The sequence below is a fragment of the Oncorhynchus masou genome, chromosome 31 (genome assembly GCF_036934945.1).
Source record: "Oncorhynchus masou masou isolate Uvic2021 chromosome 31, UVic_Omas_1.1, whole genome shotgun sequence".
Classification (NCBI taxonomy): Eukaryota; Metazoa; Chordata; class Actinopteri; order Salmoniformes; family Salmonidae; genus Oncorhynchus; species Oncorhynchus masou.
The window spans coordinates 74,393,551-74,416,661 of NC_088242.1; the positions used below are offsets into that span (position 1 = coordinate 74,393,551).

The following is a 23,111-nucleotide window of genomic DNA, read 5'->3' on the forward strand; positions in this document are numbered from 1 at the left end:
ATACACATTGAATTCCACCTGTCAAGTAATTTTGAAAACAGTTACATGCAACCTGGTCTAGGCCAATTGAGGAAAGCCTCCAAATTAGCGAGTGGTGATCAACAGTATCAAAGGCCTTTGACAGGTCGATTAAGAGGGCAGCACAATGTTGCCTTTATCCATACAGTTAGCCACATCATTTATAAATAGGGATGCAGCAGAGATAGTGCTATGACCTGGTCTAAAACCCAACTGATGTACACTACCATTCAAAAGTTTGGGGTCACATAGAAATGCCCTTGTTTTTGAAAGAAAAGCTATTTTTTGTCCATAAAATTAACATCAAATTGATCAGAAATATAGTAGATAGTGCATTGTTAATGTTGTAAATGACTAATGAAGCTGGAAACTGATTATTTTTAAAGGAATATCTACATAGGCGTCCGGGATACTGGCCTTCTCGACAGAGTTCCTCTGTCCAGTGTCTGTGCTCTTTTGCCCATCTTAATCTTTTATTTTTATTGGCCAGTCTGAGATATGGCTTTTTCTTTGCAACTCTGCCTAGAAGACCAGCATCCTGGAGTCGCCTCTTCACTGTTGACGTTGGTGTTTTGCAGGTACTATTTAATGAAGCTGCCAGTTGAGGACTTGTGAGGCATCTATTTCTCAAACTAGACACTCTAATGTACTTGTCCTCTTGCTCAGTTGTGCACCGGGGCCTCCCACTCCTCTTTCTATTCTGGTTAGAGCCAGTTTTCACTGTTCTGTGACAGGAGTAGTACACAGCGTTGTACCAGATCTTCAGTTTCTTGGCAATTTCTCGCATGGAATAGCCTTCATTTCTCAGAACAAGAATAGACTGATGAGTTTCAGAAGAAAGGTATTTGTTTCTGGCCATTTTGAGCCTGTAATCGAACCCACAAATGCTGATGCTCCAGATACTCAACTAGTCTAAAGAAGGACAGTTTTTTTAATTTTTTTTATTTCACCTTTATTTAACCAGGTATGTTATGTACTTGAGTGAAGACCCAAAAGCGGTTTTAACAGAAACAGAGTTCTTTTAATGAAAAAACAGGAATGGCATAGATCCTCTTCCGACGTTGTCAATGGCACAATAGAATACCCGCAGAGAGGGTGACAAATGAAACATAAAGTCCCTCTGATGAATAGCTGGGTAGCGGCGACAGGCTGCAGGTCGCTCTGGGTCGGTGCGGGTCACAGAGGAACGGTGGTAGCTGATCACACGTAGCATATGATGAACTGGACACGGTGCAAACAAAAGATAGTTAGTAGAGTACAGGATGCACCTGCCAGGCAGACTCCGACAGGATAGGACTAGGAGGAAGCAAACGAGACGATAGCTTGCTTCTGGCATGAGAAACACAAACGAGAATCTGACACCGAAAGTAGCAGGAACAGAGAGAGAAATAGAGACCTAATCAGAGGGAAAAAAGGGAACAGGTGGGGAAAGGGTGAACGAGCTAGTTAAGGGAGATGAGGAACAGCTGGAGAAGGAGAGAAAGAGAAGGTAACCTAATAAGACCAGCAGAGAGAGACAGAGTGAAGAGAAAGGACAGGAACAGACATAATAAGACATGACAAGGTAGGCTAGTTGAGAACAAGTTCTCATTTGCAACTGCGACCTGGCCAAGATAAAGCAAAGCAGTGTGACACAGACGACAACACAGAGTTACACATGGAGTAAACAATAAACAAGCCAATAACACAAACAAGTCAATGACACAGTAGAGAAAAGAAAGTCTATATACAGTGTGTGCAAAAGGCATGAGGAGGTAAGGCAATAAATAGGCCATCGGAGCGAATAATTACAATTTAGCAGATTAACACTGGAGTGATAAATAAGAAGATGATGATGTGCAAGTAGAGATAATGGTGTGCAAAAGAGCAGAAAAGTAAATAAAATAAAAACAGTATGGGGATGAGGTAGGTAGATTGGGTGGGTGGGCTATTTACAGTGATCGGTTAGCTGCTCAGATAGTTGATGTTTAGAGTTGGTGAGGGAAATAATAATAATAAGTCTCCAACTTCAGTGATTTTTGCAATTCATTCCAGTCACTGTAAGCAGAGAACTGGAAGGAAAGGCGGCCAAATTAGGTGTTGGCTTTGGGGATGATCAGTGACCAGTGAACTGAGATAAGGCGGAGCTTTACCTAGCATAGACTTATAGATGACCTGGAGCCAGTGGGTCTGGCAACGAATATGTAGCGAGGGCCAGCCGACAAGAGCATACAGGTCGCAGTGGTGGGTGTATAAGGTGATTTGGTAACAAAACGGATGGCACTGTGATAGACTGCATCCAGTTTGCTGAGTAGAGTGTTGGAAGCTATTTTGTAGATGACATCGCCGAAGTCGAGAGTCGGTAGGATAGTCAGTTTTACTAGGGTAAGTTTGGCGGCGTGAGTGAAGGAGGCTTTGTTGCAGAATAGAAATCCGATTCTAGATTTGTTTTTGGATTGGAGATGTTTAATATGAGTCTGAAAGGAGAGTTTACAGTCTAGCCAGACACCTAGGTATTTATAGTTGTCCACATATTCCAGGTCGGAACCGTCCAGGGTGGTGATGCTAGTCGGGCGGGCGGGTGCGGGCAGCGAACGGTTGAAAAGCATGCATTTGGTTTTACTAGCGTTTAAGAGCAGTTGGAGGCCACGGAAGGAGTGTTGTTTGGCATTGAAGCTTGTTTTATTGCTTCTTTAATCAGGACAGCAGTTTTCAGCTGTGCCCAATTTTTCAGTTTTTGATTTGTTAAAAAAGTTTGAAATATCCAATAAATGTCGTTCCACTTCATGATTGTGTCCCACTTGTTGTTGATTCTTCACAAAAAAATACAGTTTTATATCTTTATGTTTGAAGCCTGAAATGTGGCAAAAGGTCGCAAAGTTCAAGGGGGCCGAATACTTTCGCAAGGCACTGTAATTGCAAAATGGTTTCTAATGATCAATTAGCCTTTTAAAATTATAAACTTGGATTAGCTAACACAACGTGCCATTGGAACACAAGAGTGATGGTTGCTGATAATGGGCCTATGTACGCCTATATTCCATGAATAAATCTGCCGTTTCCAGCTACATTAGTCATTTACAACATTAACAATGTCTACATTGTATTTCTGATCAATTTGATGTTATTTTAATGTACAAAAAATATGCTTTTGTTTAACAAACAAGGACATTTCTAAGTGACCACACATTTTTGAACGGTTGTGTACATTTAGAATACATTTCAAAGACAAGAAAGATCTTAGCTGAGAATTAGTCATTGATTCTAATATTTTAGATAGCCAAGAAAGTTTAGAAATAGAGTGATAGTTATTTAGGTCACAAGGGTCACCACCTTTCGTGAAGGGGAAGTACATGGGTTCGCCTTCCAAACTTTGGGGATAGTACCAGTTATAATGGTCAGGTTACAAATATGGATTAATGATTCAGCAATCAGGGGAGCAGAGAGCTGCACCAAAAATGGGTTAAGCTTATCAGGCTTAGTGGATCTTTTTTACATAAATATTAAGCAAGGCATCGAGCACATCACAGGTAATGAAAGAAAGATTCACTCGAAGGTGACGGGTTAAGCATCAAGTCGGCTAGAGGCTGGCAGAGGGAAGAGCAGTCGATTGGCTGACCAGGAATACAGGAGGCAGTGGCTAAATCAGAGTAGAACATGTCTTGTAAATACCCCTGAGGAATAAACTTCAAAAAATATATTTAATTAAACGATGATTAGTATTATGCTGTTGATGTAGGCTAAACTGAGTAGAAGATGCAACTCACTGAAAGCAAAGGCAGATTTAGCATCAGTCAGCACCAGTGTATTGATTTTCTATAACTGTAGCAAAACATTCTGCATACAGACAGGTACATTTTGTTTGTATTATTATTATTTATTTATTTAAACATTTTACCCCTTTTTCTCCCCAATTTCTGTGACATTCCATTGGTAGTTACAGTCTTGTCCCATCGCTGCAACTCCCATACGGACTCGAGAGGCGAAGGTCGAGAGCCATGCGTCCTCCGAAACACTACCCTGCCAAACCCCACTGCTTCTTGACATACTGCTCGCTTAACCCGGAAACCAGCCGCACTAATGTTTTGGCGGAAACACTGTACAACTGGTGACCGAGTCAGCGTGCATGCTACAGACAGACAAATATTGAAAGTGAAAAGAACAAATTGAGACACTGTTGAAACTCAGGGTTCTATTCAATCAGATCCGCTTTAGCCGACATCCGTATAGCAGTTGTTTTGGCAGTGTTGGATGTGGAACTAGGCTACATTAGAGCTGTCAAATCCATAAGAGGCTCCTGACATTAGGCTATACCAAAGACTGTCTATTATATTGACAATATACTCGAGTGACCGCTCTAACAATGGAAATACATGTCCTCAAAGATAGAAGGCAAGCAGGAAGAGGCGAGATTAGGTGGGACCATTCTAGCCAATGAGAGGGCAGATACACGTGTGAACAACAGGCCATACATCTAGATAGAGGACTCATCTTTGAATCTGTGCCATTATAGCATCTGTGAAAGCATGGACAGTGCCATTCAGGCTATCTCCATTTTAAAGTAGCAATTGTCTTCTTCTTCATTGGCTGATTGCTCCCAACTCATAGGAATCCCACCTAGTTGGCTATTTTAAAATGATAGAAGCCATTAATGGCAATGTCCATGCTAAAATGGGTTATATCCATGATGAGTCCTCTATCTTTCTCTATGACAACTGATATAAAGTTGTTTTTTCCCTCGTGTGTCCACATATCAGTGCATTCGTAAAAACCTAACCATTACGAAACTTCTGTTTTAGCAAATTAGCAATTACATTTTTTGTTGACCAAATTCGACACTCTCACTGACCTCCATACAAAAATTCCTCACTTCATGTGCTTATTTTCATTTTTTATTTTATTTCACCTTTATTTAACCAGGTAGGCTAGTTGAGAACAAGTTCTCATTTGCAACTGCGACCTGGCCAAGATAAAGCTTAGCAGTGTGAACAGACAACACAGAGTTACACATGGAGTAAACAATTAACAAGTCAATAACACAGTACAAAAAAAGGCGAGTCTATATACATTGTGTGCAAAAGGCATGAGGAGGTAGGCGAATAATTACAATTTTGCAGATTAGCACTGGAGTGATAAATGATCAGATGGTCATGTACAGGTACAGGTAGAGATACTGGTGTGCAAAAGAGCAGAAAAGTAAATAAATAAAAACAGTGTGGGGATGAGGTAGGTGAAAATGGGTGGGTTATTTACCAATAGACTATGTACAGCTGCAGCGATCGGTTAGCTGCTCAGATAGCACATGTTTGAAGTTGGTGAGGGAGATAAAAGTCTCCAACTTCAGGGATTTTTGCAATTCGTTCCAGTCACAGGCAGCAGAGTACTGGAACGAAAGGCGGCCAAATGAGGTGTTGGCTTTAGGGATGATCAGTGAGATACACCTGCTGGAGCGCGTGCTACGGATGGGTGTTGCCATCGTGACCAGTGAACTGAGATAAGGCGGAGCTTTACCTAGCATGGATTTGTAGATGACCTGGAGCCAGTGGGTCTGGCGACGAATATGTAGCGAGGGCCAGCCGACTAGAGCATACAAGTCGCAGTGGTGGGTGGTATAAGGTGCTTTAGTGACAAAACGGATGGCACTGTGATAAACTGCATCCAGTTTGCTGAGTAGAGTGTTGGAGGCAATTTTGTAGATGACATCGCCGAAGGATCATGGACAGAGTAAATCCTCTCCCGCTTCACCTCTTCCTCTCTGGCTATACCTATAATGTAATTGGCTGCAGGGAGTTGATTTAAGAGAAATCCCACACAGCATTGTTTACAAATGCAAAACACTGGAATTTGAGATGTAATCTCGACCTCTATTAGGCTGATATAAATTCTCATGATTTTGTTGAATGATTTTCAGTTTAAGAGTCATTATTTCTATATAGCCTACACTTTCTTGATCTGAACTTCTAATGTAAGTGGGATGGGTGTGGCTTCGTGACAATGATCAATAGCAGCTGGTCACTGATTTGACAGCTCCAACCAATTACACCTCTGACACCACCAAAACATCAGTTATGAGGGGGTCGGCTGCCGCTGGTTAACGCTTGATCTGATTGAATGTAGGCCTCAGTCAAATAAGACCGGAGAACCCTGTACACGTACAGTGTATTCTGAAAGTATTCAGACCCTTTGACTTTTTCCATGTTTTGCTAAATCACAGGCTTATTCTAAAACAGATGAAATTGTTTTTTCCCTTCATCAATCTATACACAATACCCAATAATGACAAAGCAAAAAAAGGTTTTTCAAAAAACAAAATTATCATATTGGCATAAGTATTCAGACCCTTTACTCAGTACTTTGTTGAAGCACCTTTGGCAGCGATTACATCCTCGAGTCTTCTTGAGTATGACACTGCAAGTTTGGCACACCTGTATTTGGGAAGTTTTTCCCATTCTTCTCTGCAGATCCTCTCAAGCTCTGTCAGGTTGGATGGGGAGCGTCGCCGCACAGCTATTTTCAGGTGTCTCCATTCAGAGACTTGTCACAAGGGATGGAAGATGAACCTTCGCCCCAGTCTGAGGTCCTGAGCACTATGGAGCAGGTTTTCATCAAGGATCTCTCTGTACTTTGCTCCGTTCATTTTTCCCTCTATCCTGACTTATCTCCCAGTCCCTTCCGCTGAAAAACATCCCCACAGCATAATGCTGCCACCACCTTTCTTCACCGTAGGGATGTTGCCAAGTTTCCTCCAGACAGCACACTTGGCATTCAGGCCAAAGGGTTCAATCATGGTTTCATCAGACCAGAGAAACGTTTTCCTCATTTTCCTCAGAGTCCTTTAGGTGCCTTTTGGCAAACTCCAAGCGGGCTGTCAAGGGCCTTTTACTGAGAAGGGGATTCCGTCTGGCCACTCTACCATAAAGGCCTGACTGGTGGAGTGCTGCAGAGATGGTTGTCTTTGTGGAAGGTTCTCCCATCTCCACAGAGGTGCTCTGGAGCTCTGTCAGTGTGACCATCGGCTTCTTGGTCACCTCCCTGACCAAGTCCCTTCTCCCCCAATTGCTCAGTTTGGCCAGGCAGCCAGCTCTAGGAAGGGTCTTGGTGGTTCCAAACTTCTTCCATCTAATAATGATGGAGACCACTGTGTTCTTGGTGACCTTCAATGCTACAGACAATTTTTGGTACCCTTCCCCAGATCTGTGCCCTGACATAATCCTGTCTCGGAGCTCTACGGACAATTCCATCGACCTCATGGCTTGGTTTTTGCTCTGACATGCACTGTCAACCGTGGGACCTTAAAATTGATTTCATTGTCATGTTTTGTCAACAATCTACACAGAATATTCTGTCAAAGTGTGTGCCTATCCAAATCATGTCAAATGAATTGAATTTAACACAGGTGGACTCCAATCAAGTTGTAGAAACATCTCAAAGATGATAAATGGAAACAAGATGCACCTGAGCTAAATGTAGAGTCTCATAGCAAAGGGTCTGAATACTTAAATAAGGTATTCCGTTTTATATATTTTTATAAATATGCAAAAAATTCTAAAAACGCTTTATGGGATAGATAGTGGTCATTGGTGGTCATTTAAAAAAATCTATTTTAGAATTAGGGAAGTGGTCTGAATACTTTCCATCATAGCTTTGTGAAGTTTATGGAAATTCTGTACATATGATTGGGGTCCCCAGGATCGAGTTTGGGAAACGCTGTTTTAGTATGACAGTATCACAACTTCAAAGGGAGGAATGTGTTGGATTTGCACCCTTTGTCTCATCTTCTTCCATCTTTGAGAGACGTATGGTGAATATACAATGAGGTTACAGACACAATGGTTTCTTCCTTTTCAACATATCATAAACAGAAAGTCTGCACATCATACAACATCTCAAGCAACACAACACAACTGTTCCATTATTATAATTTTTTGATTGAACCTTTATTTAACTAGGCAAGTCAGTTAAGAACAAATTATTATTTACAATGGCGGCCTACCGGGAACAGTGGGTTAACTGCATGTTCAGGGGCAGAATGACAGATTTATACCTTGTCAGCTCGGGGATTCAATCTAGCATCCTTTCCAACGCATCCTGGCCCAACGCTCTAACCACAGGCTACCTGCCGCCCCTACACTCTAACCACTAGGCTACCTGCCGCCCCAGCATAACTGCTAGTACAGAAGTATACAATATAGGTACAGTAACATTATATATAATGTGAAGAATAATGATGCTTATGAGCTGATGTATACAAGAATAAAAAAGCTTATTGTAAAGCAAGATAAGGGAGAGTCTCCATACTGTATTTTGACATAAAAGGCATTGCTACTGCTTTCATTCACCAAGTGTTATTACACTGGCACAATGCACACAAGCACGCACACACGCACACGTACATGTACACATACACACACACACAGACCCACACACACACAAACAATTTATTGAAATTCAGATAAGTAATAAAGTCCTCACAGTTTGCAAACAGTCTAAAATGTGTTATCCAGTAACCTAAAATGTTGTAGCGCTAACTGTTGTTATAGCAACACAATATTCTTTAAATATTTACATTTATTTAATGATCAACTAAATCTACTTCATATATTGTATGTCCTTTACTTTACAATGAAGATAAAAATTGATTTCCTTCAAGTTTTCACTGTAGTTTACTGCTGCCTCCCTCACCATTCCACACAAACTTGCTGCAATAGCAAACAAGATTAATTTCCAATTAAAAATGCAAATCCACTGCAAATACAAATTGATCAATAAAGCTGTTGAGAGCAAAGCCAATAGAAAACATACATTTAAAAGGTATTTTCCATTTCCAACATGGTATTTTATCTCATTCAGTTAAAACTAGGTTTTAAACGCAGCTAAGATTTAATGTCAGGGAGTCAAGCAGGGGTTATCCTCATGGTGTTGACTTTAATAAAATGAAAGTCCTTTTGAGTAAAACCTTTCTTCTTTTTTCTATACCGTTATTATTTCACCAGGGTCTCCGTTTACACACAGGCTCCTGCAGCATCAAAAGGCTTGATACTATATATTGATGTGCCATTTGATATGTACATAAATATTCATATGAATAAATTCCATTATGTACACCTTCATCCATATTTCTTGAATACAAATTACTAAATACAATTCTAGGTCAGCCTAGACTTGACCAAGACAAGAAGTGATTTCATGTAAGTTAAGTGGTTTATCTGTTATTAAACGCTGTGTTAAAAGACCTGCACTGAGTGAATACACAGCGATCCAAGCCTTCAGTCCTTAACATTCAAACTGCCATGAGCTGGGTATATTTCATTATGCTTGTCTGCAGGTAAGCTCTATTGTTCTAGAGGTTTTACTCTGAGTAATTCTCTCTGTAATCCTCAGTGAGTCCCAAACGAAATAACAAAAATTGTCTGAGCCTTTAATGCTACAAAACATCCCACAGTGCTCTCTGATTGAATAACAACCTGAAGGAAACTCCAGGATGCAGGTTTCTGTCTGAGATGTTGCTGTTAAGCCTTGCCTGGTGAGGCTTGAATAATCTGTCTTGGGTTCTAGATGTTTGAGGTTTATTTGCTCATTTACATTCTACCCTCAGCTCTCCCAGACAACATCCCCCTGGAACCATACTATCCAACTCTTAAATTGATGAAAAGGAGGAGAGTATTTCAGAGAGAGTTAGAGAGATAATGTGTGTATGAAATGAATACACTACAGATGAGGAGCCACCAATCTGAACATGCAGCTAGAAATATATGCAACTCAGTTTTAGTACACAAAAAATATTTGTGAGTTTATTATCCTTTTTTATTTTTTTATTTTTTTCCCATGTCCTCAATGAGTTCCTCCCTCCACTTTACCCTGATCGTGCCTATATCTTGGCCAACAGCAGCAGAAGGGACAGACATAAGGAGAGCAACCAGAAAGAGGCGGGACCTAGATGGTGGGTGTGTGCTTTTAGAGACTCCTGGTTAATCTCTTCCTGGTTGGGTGGGCTCAGGGCATCAGCAGTGCCAGCTGGTTGGTTACGACTGGAGCACATGTCATACAGGTTACCAGAAAACTGCATCTTCTTGGACTCCTGTCGCAGAGACTCCCAGACTGCAGCAGCCTCATCAGGACAGCCCGCCATCGCCACATTCGCACAGTCATGAAACTCATCCCAGGACCTGTAGGGGATGGAAGAGAGATGGTCACATAGCTCTTTTATACGTCCATATCTTTCTAACGACCAGGTATAACAATGTAGTTCAAGACACTATCTATTATTCATCTGTGTGATACAGTAAAGGATCCCCCATGAAACCATGGTTGTAGTTATTTGGTTACTATGGGAAGGGCTGTGTGGAAATCTATAAGAAGAAGATCAGGCAGAAGAAGATTGGTCCAACACGACATATGCCCGTAACACTACACATCATAGATTCACATTCCCTGGGTACAAGTGCAGAAAGGCTAAACTTGTACTGTATTTGGATATGGGCCCTTAGTATAAACTCAACCCTAAAACAGCACATCTGCTGGGGGCTTAGGTGCATCTGTTTACCATACACACAGGAGACCTTGAGGGGAATGGGTGAAACAAAGTGGAAGCAAAATGCAGCCTTGCAAAGTCCCAGAGTCACATGTGCAGTAGAAAACAGCAGAGTAACAGCAGGTGAAGGGTTGCTTGTTAGCTAAATCTGACCGCAGTCTCTTTTCTGATTAAAATAATAAAGGATTGCTGAGGTGTTAGATTGAACACTTGATCTAAAACATACACCGCATGCTAATGCATAAACAAACACACATAAAGATACACACAAACCAAGTTTGAGGGAAACAATGACATTACCCATTCTAATAATGGCAGATTTCCCCTTCATTTCTATTCTATATTCATAGTAAGCTCTCCTATCATTCCATAGAGAATACTGACAGTGGTGCAGCCTTGGCCTAGATGCAAATCTGAGAATTTTATCCAGGAGAGAAAATACTGCCTTTCTACTGGTCCCTGATATATTCCTGGGAAGTGTGTGAATATGTGTTAGCACGTGCATATGCGAGTTTGTGTGTGTGGGTGTGTTTGTGTTTGTGTCAATGTGCATTGGACACACATGTACAGGTAACTGCCAAAATAAAGGAAACACCAACATAAAATGTCTTAATATAGGGCGTTGGGCCACCATGATCCAGCACAGCTTCAAAGCACCTTGGCATAGACTTAAGAGTATCTGTAACTCTATTGGAGTGATGGAACACCACTATTCTATGAGAATTTCCAAAATGTGGTGTTTTGTTGATGGAGGTGGAAAAGACTCTCTAAGGCGCCACTCAAGAATCTTCTTAAGTGTTCAATTGGGTTGCGATCTGGTGACTGAGACGGCCATTGCATATGGTTTACATCGTTTTCATGCTCATCAAACCATTCAGTGACCACTTATGCCCTGTGGATAGGGTCATTGCCACCTGTGTGAAAGCACCCACTTTCAATATACTTTGTATCTCTCAAGTGTTTCTATTATTTGGGCAGTTACCTGTATGCAATTGTGTGCTGACTGAGTGGCAGGATTACCTTAATTGGTATCTTAATGCTAGAAGAGATTGAGTCATTTTGACTCCATATGAATTTAAAATGCAAATATAAATTTTCATGTCATGTCCCCCTCCTTGACTTTTCTTTAATAAGTCTATATAACAGACGTATTGTATGTGGTCCAAAAATTATGCAAAAAAGCAAATCCATGCTTTTGTCACTTCTAGATTAGATTACTGCAATGCTCCACTTTTGGGCTACCCGGATAAAGCACAAAATAAACTTCAGTTAGTGCTAAAAACGACTGCTGGAATCTTGACTAGAACCCAAATATTTGATCATATTACTCCAGTGCTAACCTCTCTACATTGGCTTCCTGTTAAGGCTAGGGCTGATTTCAAGGTTTCACTGCTAACCTACAAAGCATTACATTGCTCCTACCTATCTCTCTGATTTGGTCTTGCCGTACACACCTAACACGTGGGCCAAAAGTTTTGAGAATGACACAAATATTAATTTTCACAAAGTCTGCTGCCTCAGTTTGTATGATGGCAATTTACATATTCTCCAGAAAGAAGAGTGATCAGATGAATTGCAATTTATTGCAAAGTCCCTCTTTGCCATGCAAATAACCTGAATCCCCAAAAAACATTTCCACTGCATATCAGCCCTGCCTCAAAAGGACCAGCTGACATCATGTCAGTGATTCTCTCGTTAACACAGGTGTGAGTGTTGACGCGGACAAGGCTGGAGATCACCCTGTCATGCTGATTGAGTTCGAATAACAGACTGGAAGCTTCAAAAGGTGGGTGGTGCTTGGAATCATTGTTCTTCCTCTGTCAACCATGATTACCTGCAAGGAAACACGTGCCGTCATCATTGCTCTGCACAAAAAGGGCTTCAGAGACAAGGATATTGCTGCCAGTAAGATTGCACCTAAATCAACCATTTATCGGATCATCAAGAACTTCAAGGAGAGCGGTTCAATTGTTGTGAAGAAGGCTTCAGGGCGCCCAAGAAAGTCCAGCAAGAGCCAGGACAGTATCCTAAAGTTGATTCAGCTGCGGGGTTTGGGGCAGCACCAGTACAGTAAAGTAATTTTCTCTGATGAAACCCTTTCCGATTGTTTGGGGCATCTAGAAAAAAAGCTTGTCCGGAGAAGACAAGGTGAGCGCTACCATCAGTCCTGTGTCATGCCAACAGTAAAGCATCCTGAGACCATTCATGTGTGGGGTTGCTTCTCAGCCAAGGAAGTGACCTCGCTCACAATTTTGCCTAAGAACACAGCCATGAATAAAGAATGGTACCAACACATCCTCCGAGAGCAACTTCTCCCAACCATCCAGGAACAGTTTGGTGACGAACAATGCCTTTTCCAGCATGATGGATGGAGCACCTTGTCATAAGGCAAAAGTGATAACTAAATGGCTCGGGGAACAAAACATTGATATTTTGGGTCCATGGCCGGGAAACTCCCCAGACCTTAATCCCATTGAGAACTTGTGGTCAATCCTCAAGAGGCGGGTGGACAAACAAAAACCCACAAATTCTGACAAACTCCAAGCATTGATTATGCAATAATGGCCTGCCATCAGTCAGGATGTGGCCCCGAAGTTAATTGACAGCATGTCAGGGAGGATTGCAGAGGTCTTGAAAAAGAAGGGTCAACACTGCAAATATTGACTCTGCATCAACTTCATGTAATTGTCAATTAAAAGCCTTTGACACTTATGAAATGCTTGTAATTATACTTCAGTATTCCATAGTAACATTTGACAAAAATATCTAAAGACACCGAAGCAGCAAACTTTGTGGAAATTAATATTTGTGTCATTCAAAACTTTTGGCCACGACTGTACATGTATGCTGTGGTCACAAGACGCAGGCTTTCTTATTGTCCCTAAAACTTTGAAGCAAACAACTGGAGGCAGGGCTTTCTCCTATAGAGCTCAATTTTTATGGAATGGTCTGCCTATCCATGCGAGAGACGCAGACTCTGTCTCGATCTTTAAGTCTTTATTGAAGACTCATCTCTTCAGTAAGTTCTATGATTGAGTGTAGTCTGGCCCAGGGGTACGAAGATGAACGGAAAGGCACTGGAGCGACGAGCGGCCCTTGCTGTATCTGCCTGGCCGGTTCGCCTCTCTCTACTGGGATTCTCTGCCTCTGACCCTATTATGAGGGCTGAGCCACTGGCTTACTAGTGCTCTTACATGCCATCCCTAGGAGGGGTGCGTCACTTGAGTGGGTTGAGTCACCGACGTGATCTTCCTGTCTGGGTTGACGCCCCCTTGGGTTCGTGCCGTAGGGGAGATCTTCATGGGCTGTAATCAGCCTTGTCTCAGGGTAGTAAGTTGGTGTTTTGCGGATCTCCCTCTAGTGGTGTGGGGGTTGTGCTTTGGTCAAGTGGGTGGGGTTATATCCTACCTAATTGGTCCTGTTCGGGGGTATCGTCAGACGGGGCCACAGTGTCTCCTGACCCCTCCTGTATCAGCCTCCAGTTTCTATGCGAGCATTAGTTTATGTGTCGGGGGACTAGGGTCAGTCTATTATATCTGGTGTAATTCTCCTGTGTCCTGTGTGCATTTAAGTATGCTCCCTTTAATTCTCTCTCTCTTCCTCTCCCTCCCCTCGTGGAGGACCTGAGCCCTAGGACCATGCCTCTGGAATTCCTGGCCTGATGACTCCTTGCTGTCCCCAGTCCACCTGGTCGTGCTGCTGCTCCAGTTTCAACTGTTCTGCCTGCGGCTATGGAACCCGGACGTGCTACCTTGTACCGGACCTGTTGATTTTGACTCTCCCTCTCTACCGCACCTGCTGTCTCGAATTCTGAAAGCTCAGCTATGAAAAGCCAACTGATATTTACACCTGAGGTAATGACCTGTTGTACCCTCTACAACCACTGTGATTATTATTATTTGACCCTGCTGGTCATCTATGAACATTTGAACATCTTGGCCATGTACTGTTATTATCTCCTGGCCACCCCTCATAGCCCGGGTCCTCTCTAGGTTTCTTCCTAGGTTCCTGCCTTTCTAGGGAGTTTTTCCTAGCCACCATGCTTCTACATCTGCATTGCTTGCCGTTTGGGGTTTTAGACTGTGTATCTGTATAGCACTTTGTGACATAGGCTGATGTAAAAAGGGCTTTATAAATAATATTGATTGACTGATTGATATGTTGTAAGAATTTGAATATCACAAACAGAATGTGTTATTAGCAGTTTTAAGAGGATATTTTTTTCCCAGAGCAACAAAAAGTTACCATATCAAATCTTCCAATATAGTCACATGCAGGTATCAGAAAGGGCAGATTCGGAGGTTTCCAAAACCCTTATCATTGCCAAATAACAAAAAAAATGAAGAGATTAGTTCTGTTTGAAAATACAACTTTTTCTTAGCATGACCACTGTTCAATACGCTCCACATGTGAGCATGTAGAAACAGACAGCCTACAGTAACATAAACTAAAGTAATGCTATTGTGTTCTTTTAAATAATAATTTTTCCGTATTCTGATGCTACCCAAGACCTTCATAAACACAACCAGATAATTATTTTTCCGATAGCAAATGTGAAATGTATTTATTAGACCGTTAGAATGTTTGAGTCAAAATGGCTGCTCATTTTCTCAAAGCGGGGTGCGTCGAGGCATTTCTAGTGTTAAGGAATATGACCAAAATAACAACATCATTGTAACGACCACTAAATCCCTGTAGATTCCAAGGGTATCTCCAGCCCCGCAATACAGAACAGCAACTGGCTTAAGGCTGTCGATAGGACCTTCCTACATTGATGTGTAACAGTATTGCTTTCGTCCCTCTCCTTGCCCCTACCTGGGCTCGAACCAGGGATCCTCTGAGCACATCAACAAATGTCTCCCACAAAGCATTGTTACCTTCGATCCACAAAAGCCATGACTGCTCCCTGAAAACTACTTCAAGGTCTAAGAGCGAGTGACGTCCCCGATTGAAATGCTACTAGCACGCACCACAAACTCGCTAGCCAATTCACACCAGTCACAGATGCAACAATATGTCTGGGAATGGGTTGAGTTTGATGCGGTGATGCATAGAGTAGCATCTACCATGACATTACTGCTCAACAAATTCATAGACATTTCCAGAAGGGAAGGTATAATATTAAGATGGATTACAGAATCATGTATAAATAGAATGGAAAGTGGAGATGGGTAAAGAAAGACCCTTAATCTTTCATTAGGTACTCCACTATGCCTACAGCAAATGGGAAGAGCTGTCAGCATGTTAGAGAGAGATAGAGATGGACAAAGATCTGGAGGGAATTAAATAGAGGTAAAGATATGGTGGAGTCCATCTTTCAATGGTAATGAAATTAAGGGTCACCATGTTCCGTCAATTTACACATTTCAAAGTGGGAGTGTGTGTGTGTGTGTTTATAAGCAACATAAAGATGAGAGGATTGTGTGTGTCTGTGTGTACAGATGTGTATGTGTACAGATGTGTGTGCTTACTTGCAGATGGTGTGTATCTCCTGTGTATCCTCAATCTTCTGGGCACTCTCACTCAGGCTGTCCCCCAGAGCCATCAGACACTGAGCGAAGCCCTTATAGATGGAGTGACACCTCCTGGTGGAGGCAGCAGAGCTGGGACAGGGGCCGACGACTGGAAGGAGACACAGAGACAGAGAGTATACCATCAGCACTCTCTGTATCCCTGGCTCACAGTGGGGAGAAATGAGCATCAGGAGAGTTCAACACTGCATGGGACCATGGGACTTCGGAGTGTTTTTTAAGAACTTGTTTGGTTACTTGAACAAGCTGCATCCAAGTTCTCGGTATTATACAAGGCTTGACCGACCTTGGATCCTCTATTGCTGGATCTTCTATATTTTTCTTTAACTCTCCTGACATTAAGAGACCTGGTTATGTTGCTTTGTCAGGCTATTTCAGAAAGAGTACTTCAGTCCTTGAAAACAGCATGGTTTTATACACTCCAAAGTAATGGGGTTTGAGTGCCTCGCTCTGAACAACCAACCTTCAAGGCGCACACTCCAGAAAGTCCATGTATGAAAAATATGTTTGGAAAGATAATTGTGGCCCTGAAGGATGTTTTAGCTGAATCATGTCAGAGGGGTACAGGCTGTAGTGTGAGTGACCCAGATAGAACTTAATTTCATGATCATTTAGGCTACATATGAATCCTTTTAATGTGAAGCAATTAGTGCCTGTAAGCCAAAGTACTAAAGAAAAAGTGAGTCATGAACCCACAAGATGAAACTGCTCCCTTAGAGACCTCTATCTCTTTATCCCCTCTCTCTTCCTATACTTCTTCCTTCCCTGGTAATACAGCCATTTGAAGGCGAACTCTCAAAGAGCGTAACGGTGGGACTAAGTGAGGTAAAACTGAGGATGGTAATTGGGTCAGACAGCAGATCACCAGAATTCTCTTCTGGTCCCCCGGGAAGGACATGTTTAATATTTAATAGGTAAGACTTCTTTCTGTTGCGGCAAACCTACTGATTTCAGGCAATGTTTGCCAGTGGGGGTCTAACATTTAATAAAAACCTGCATAGAGGTCTCGTCAAAAGTGTGAATACAGTCAAGAGAGATTGGTAGAGTATAAGGAACTAGAGGGAAGAGAAGTGAAGAGGAACATATGAGCCCTCTATTGAGGAAGTAGAAAAAAAAGAGACACCTATGTTGGTCAAAAAACAACTGTTGTCCAGCCCAGTGGTTCGTCATGTAAGCACATGTTGCTGATGTATGCTGCTGCCTTAGGCTGCTTTTGAGCTTCAATGTAAATATTTGATAGCATGACAGACCCTGGGGGAATCCATGGATCACTCTGTTTAAAAAGCACGCAGTCTCAGGTCAGACAGACATTCAATTACTTTTCTATCCATAAGGGGTGTATTTACACCACACTCTGGTTTTAATTTACCAAACTCCCCCCCTCCTCGTCAATAATGATCGATAAAGATATGTGCACATCTAGCTATGCATTCCTTGAAGGTTAGAAATCTAATGATTTTCTGTGCAGATATTTTCTTTCAAGAGTATTGGTGTCATGAGACAAAATACAATTCAAGTGCAGGTATCAATATCAAAAGTATCCAGGGAAAATGTTCTATAAGTGTCAGGCATCATAGCCATACTGTCTCTACCACAACATACAGTAGATAGACAACTGGATGCCAAAGGCACTGTATAATCTTGCGTTTTCCTGTCATTATAGCACTGTTCCATGAGGCTTGTTACTGGAGTTTCTTTGGCTCATGGTGCAACATTAGAACTACCACAGTGGAGCCTTTGCTTCCATGTACAGTATTAACCTCACTCTTCCAGTTGCAGCCTCAGTAATGAACTGGCCTGTAAGCCAGGGAAAATATCTGCAGGCCATGAGAGTGGAGCACAGAGATCAAGGTGAGTAATTGGAAGGATTCAGGAAAAGACCACGCTCACCAGTCAGAGATGCTTAAAACACTGATACTTATTCTTATTACTGCTCCTGATAATCCTCACACAATTGCTGGTCAGGGTGGAAAATGGAATGAGTCACTACCCAAATGAGAAAGTTTATGGTCCCGGGGGAGTTTGCAAGGCTTTTCTGGAAATCCAGTACTGTCACACCCTGATCTGTTTCACCTGTCTTTGTGATTGTCTCCACCCCCCTCCAGGTGTTGCCCATCTTCCCCTTATCCCCTCGAAATCTCTCTGGGTCCTCATCGACTCTGGGGACGATTAGAGCTTTTTGGACTCTACTCTGGCTTCCTAGCTGGGCATCCCCACTCAGCCCCTCTCCATTCCCATGGGCGTTAGAGCGCTGGACTGGCACTCTATGTGGTGGTCACCCACAACACCACTCCCATCAACCTACGTGTGTCAGGGAACCACAGTGAGGCTATCCAGTTCCTGCTCATTAAGTCTCCTCAGATTCCCATGGTATTGGGATTCTCCTGGCTCCAGCGACACAATCCCCTCATTAACTGGTCTACTGGTGCCATCATGGGCTGCAGCCTGTTCTGCCACGCCCATTGCCTGAAGTCAGCACAAACTGCTCCGGGACGTCTTCCTAGGGGCTCGGAAGTTGCCCCGGACCTCTCCGCCATTCCCGCGGAGTCTTTGTCTACCTCGATGACATCCTCGTCTCCTCACACTCCACCCAAGAACATGTGCTCCACGTCTGACAGGTTCTCCAACGCCTCCTGGAGAAATAGCTGTTTGTAAAAGCAGAGAAGTGTGAGTTCCATCACTCCACCATCCCTTTTATGGGTTACATCATCGCTGCAGGGAGTGTACAAATGGATCCTGGGAAGGTGAGAGCGGTGGTGGATTAGCCCCAGCCTACTTCCAGGGTGCAGCTGCAATGTTTTCTGGAGATTGCCAACTTCTATCGCTGCTTTATCTGGGGTTACAGCACCCTGGCTTCCCCACTGTCTGCACTCACTTCGCCCAAGTTTCGTTCACATGGTCTCCAGCTGCTGACCGGGCATTCCGGGATCTCAAACATCGCTTCACCACAGCTCCTATCTTGGTTCATCCTGACCTATCCCGTCAGTTCGTGGTGGAGGTCGATGTTTCGGATGTCAGAGTGGGAGCTGTCCTATCCCAGCGTTCTTCCCTGGACCTCAAGCTAGATCCCTGCACAATGGCTTCAATGTCAGAGAGAAGAACTACGATGTAGGGAATTGTGAGCTTCTCGCAGTGAAGTCGGCGTTGGAGGAATGGAGGCACTGGCTCGAGGGGGTGGAACATCCATTCATCGTGTGGACTGACCACAAGAACCTGGAGTATCTCTGTACCGCCAAGCGCCTTAATTCCAGGAAAGCTAGATGGGCCCTGGTGTTCACACAGTTCAACTACCCCTCTCCCCCGTCTCATCGACGGCCAACCAGCGTACACTGAGGCATCTCCTGAAGGTTTGACCTCGGGGCAGGGGGTTCCAGTCCCTGGTTTAACTGGGAGGGTTATGACCCGGAGGAGAGGTGCTGGGTCCTCGCCAGGGACATCCTGGACCCAGGCCTCATCGTGGATATCCAATGTTGGCACCCCGGTCAACCAGGTAAGATGCCAGGTGCGGCCCTAGAGGGGGGGATACTGTCACACCCTGATCTGTTTCACCTGTATTTGTGATTGTCTCCACCCCCCTCCAGGTGTCACCCATCTTCCCCATTATCCCCTGTGTATTTATACCTGTGTTCTCTGTTTGTCGTTTGTCTGTTGCCAGTTAATTTTATTTTGTCAAGCCTACCAGCGTTTTCCCCTCTGCTCCGTCTTTCGATTGTTCCTGTTTCCTAGTTTTCCCGGTGTTGACCCTTCTGCCTGCCCTGAGCCTGCCTGCCTGCCGTCCTGTACCTTTGCCCCACCTATCTGGATTACTGACCTCTGCCTGCCCTTGACCTGCTTTTTGCCTGCACCTGTTCGATTAATAAACTGTTACTTCAACATTGTCTGCATTTGGGTCTTACCTGAAACGTGATTAGTACAGTCTGTATAATACAGAGTAAAACAGAACAGCATAATGAGTTGAAATATACGATACCAACATAACATGTTATATGTTATCAAAGACCACCATTAACAAAAATGTGCTCACTTGAAACATAAAATGTAGCTGATGACTATTGTGTTTGAAGGGAATACATCAATGGAAAACAGAATTATATATTTTTTTATAAAAGTCCATTTGACATCACTCCATATATGATTAATCTCCATAAGCATAAAACAGTATTAAGTGTAAGAATAGACAAGATAAAAATACAGTATTTTTGGTAAGATCCAGCTTAGTCCACTGTAATAACTGGGTCTGGACAGCACGCCCAGCAGACTGAGTCTTTCTCGGGACAAGCGTGCGATCTCTATTCATGAGACTGAATATGCAGCTGTTGGCAGGTGCAGTGCTGAACTAGCAGACTTGGTGCTGATGCCTGATGCACAGACTCCCCACAGGGAGCACATCAAAATAAATTAAACCCATTATTTCTCATGTGTCAATTTCTGAAAGATTTCGATAAACCCATACACAAATGCTTGTGACACCTCTAAAAAATAAAACAGGACTTAGAGTTCAGTTGACCATTTTGCTTTTGCTGCATATAATGTTCTAAGTGTACTTTTCTTCCTTCCGCTGGGTGTTATTTACTGTGTTCAAGTAGGGAGTGGGGAAATAATAAAGCACTACAAATCCCAGGGTCCTCTTGTTCTTTGCAGGTAACCTGTTGTTGGTTTTAGTTCACCACTGAAATTTTTATCTCCAGGCGTTTAATTAAACGACCAAATGTATTCCCTCAATCCCTTTATTATATAAAAGTAATAGGATAAAAACTCTCCACAGACTGTTTTGTTCATTTGGTAGGGCTCTTGACTTGCTCTGAATCAAATGGCTGGAGAATCAGTGGAGTAACCAATTACAATAAGTTGTTCCTTTACCTGTGTAGTAACACTAAACTTACTACAGTAATTTATATAACGCTTACGTAACTGTCATTATGAAACTAAAGCTAATAAGATACTAATCAAAATCTAGTATTATCTGGGATCAGTGTAAAATCTGTGATAAGTATAGAAGTGTCATCTAGTAATAAGCTGATTATCTGACTGATCTGTCAGACACATAGGGAGTGATATCTCATGCTAGGCTCCATCATACAGCCCTGCAGGAATACCTTTCAATGAGAAAGAATGGATGGTTACTCTTGCCTGCACGGTTTAACTGAACCACATTTGAAAACTGATTTCAATAAGAAAGAATAGATAGTTACTTTGCCCATGCAGATTGACTGAGCCACATTGAAAGTGCTGATATGATCATGAATGAGAGAGGAGAGCCGCAGAAGACTGGTGTACACTGGCCTGGGTTATTTCTAACGTCAGCTCCACACACATCCACTGGGAGGACGACTCCATCCAATACACTACGAGGTGCTCTAGAGACAGGAGCCATGAGCCAAGTTATTAGACTGATATATCCGCCACATCATTAGCACTGTTACCCTCACAGGGACTGGAATTTTAATAGAAAGTCCTCTTTGTTCATCTGCGGGTGGCGCTCATAGGTCTATCTGGAACAGTCTGAACAGGCTCCAGTGTGGCATTGTTTAAAAAGCGTCCAGTGTGTCTGATTAGTAGCAGCTCAGTGTCTCTCTTTGTCTGAGCAAATATTCAGCGTGTCACTGTCTGAGCACCAAAGCCAAAGGTTTTTGTCTGAGCAGGTAGCTGCTGTGTTCTACTCTCTGAGACTGAGTGGGTGGGAGGCTGGGGAGGTTTACTATGGTACTATGGTAACTCAGGCCTCTGGTGTTACATCGTTAAGGGCGAAAGCCAGGCTAATTAACCTGCCGGTGACAGCATCGCGTGCGAGAGGAATAGAGGAACTGAATTCCCACTGCAGCCTCCATGCTGGGTACAATAAGAAAGAGAGAGAGAAATAAAAAGAGATAGAGAAATAAAGAGAGAACAAGGGAGAAAGAGTGAGAGAGAGGGAGAGTACGCATGGGATGGGCATAAAAAAACAACACCTGATAATTAGCTCTACCATACTAACTTCTGTTTCCAAATAAATGCTTAACCGCTCAGATTTTTCCATTTGCACCTCAGCTCCCTTCACACTGGAGAGGAGAGATAAGAATAAAAAGCCTAGATATTAATTTTCCTAGACAGGATAATAGTGATACCGAGTGGAGCGAGAGGGATAGGTGAAGAGGAGGTGAATACATAATACACACTGTGCTCAAGAAAGACAAAGATTTTGCAACATCATTAGTAAATTCTGAAGCATTATGAGGAAGGAGAGGCTGGAACAACTGAGTCTTGGTTTAACTGTAATCTGTTCTAATAAGGTAAAAGCCAAGCAGGTCACACTGAAATGACTGGGTTAATGTTACTACCAACATCATGTTCATTAGGACCACCAATGTTGCTGTGTAAGTTGTCCTATAGGTGTGTGGAAATAATTGGAACAAAATGCAGAGCTAGGAATATTACATGAGTGCAAATCCTCTGCCTGTTTGTTAGTACAGAGAGAGAGAGAGAGAGAGGAGGGAGAGATGGAGATAAATATGCTTTACTCAGAGAGCAACCTTTCACATCAATGTAAAGAAAGAGCTTCATCAGACATTAAATACAATCCAGCTCTTTAAAGCTAGAATCCTTAATTGAATAACAAATTCAATAACACCCCGTCTCTGATTTGATAGTAAAAGCAGAGGGATGCGCCTGGAGAAATGTAACCTCCCTCAAATTAATTGACAGAGCTATGGATGCAAGGACTTCCATGATGTCAAAATTATAGTTTGAAGCATGTTTTGAGGCTATACAGTTTTGTTGACATTTGCATTATTTACAAACATTGGAGTAAAACAAGCGTATATTTTGGGTTTTGATGGGGTACGACAGTTGAACTAAACTCACAAGGCATTTATAAGTTATATTCTTCAAGAATCAATTGCTATATATTAGGGATGTAATGATTCACCGCTACGCATCAGTCCCCAATTAAGATGTTTAAGATACAACTGCATCAGTCGGTGGACCCCAAACCCATCCAAAAGCATATATACAAACTCATTTGAATGGGTATATATATATATATATATATATATATATATATGCGTTTGGATGGG

The 23,111-nt window shown here is 42.6% G+C and overlaps 1 protein-coding gene across 1 annotated transcript; it reads right to left on the minus strand.

Moving 5' to 3' along the window:
• Positions 1–7,918: 7,918 nt before the first annotated feature.
• On the minus strand, positions 7,919–16,309 carry LOC135525284 (neuritin-like). The gene is made up of 2 exons (XM_064952993.1): positions 16,000–16,309; positions 7,919–10,163 (listed from the first exon to the last, which is right to left on the minus strand). The coding sequence occupies exons 1-2, from the start codon at positions 16,227–16,229 to the stop codon at positions 9,866–9,868; spliced, it is 528 nt and encodes a 175-aa protein (XP_064809065.1). The 5' UTR covers positions 16,230–16,309; the 3' UTR covers positions 7,919–9,865.
• Positions 16,310–23,111: the final 6,802 nt, after the last annotated feature.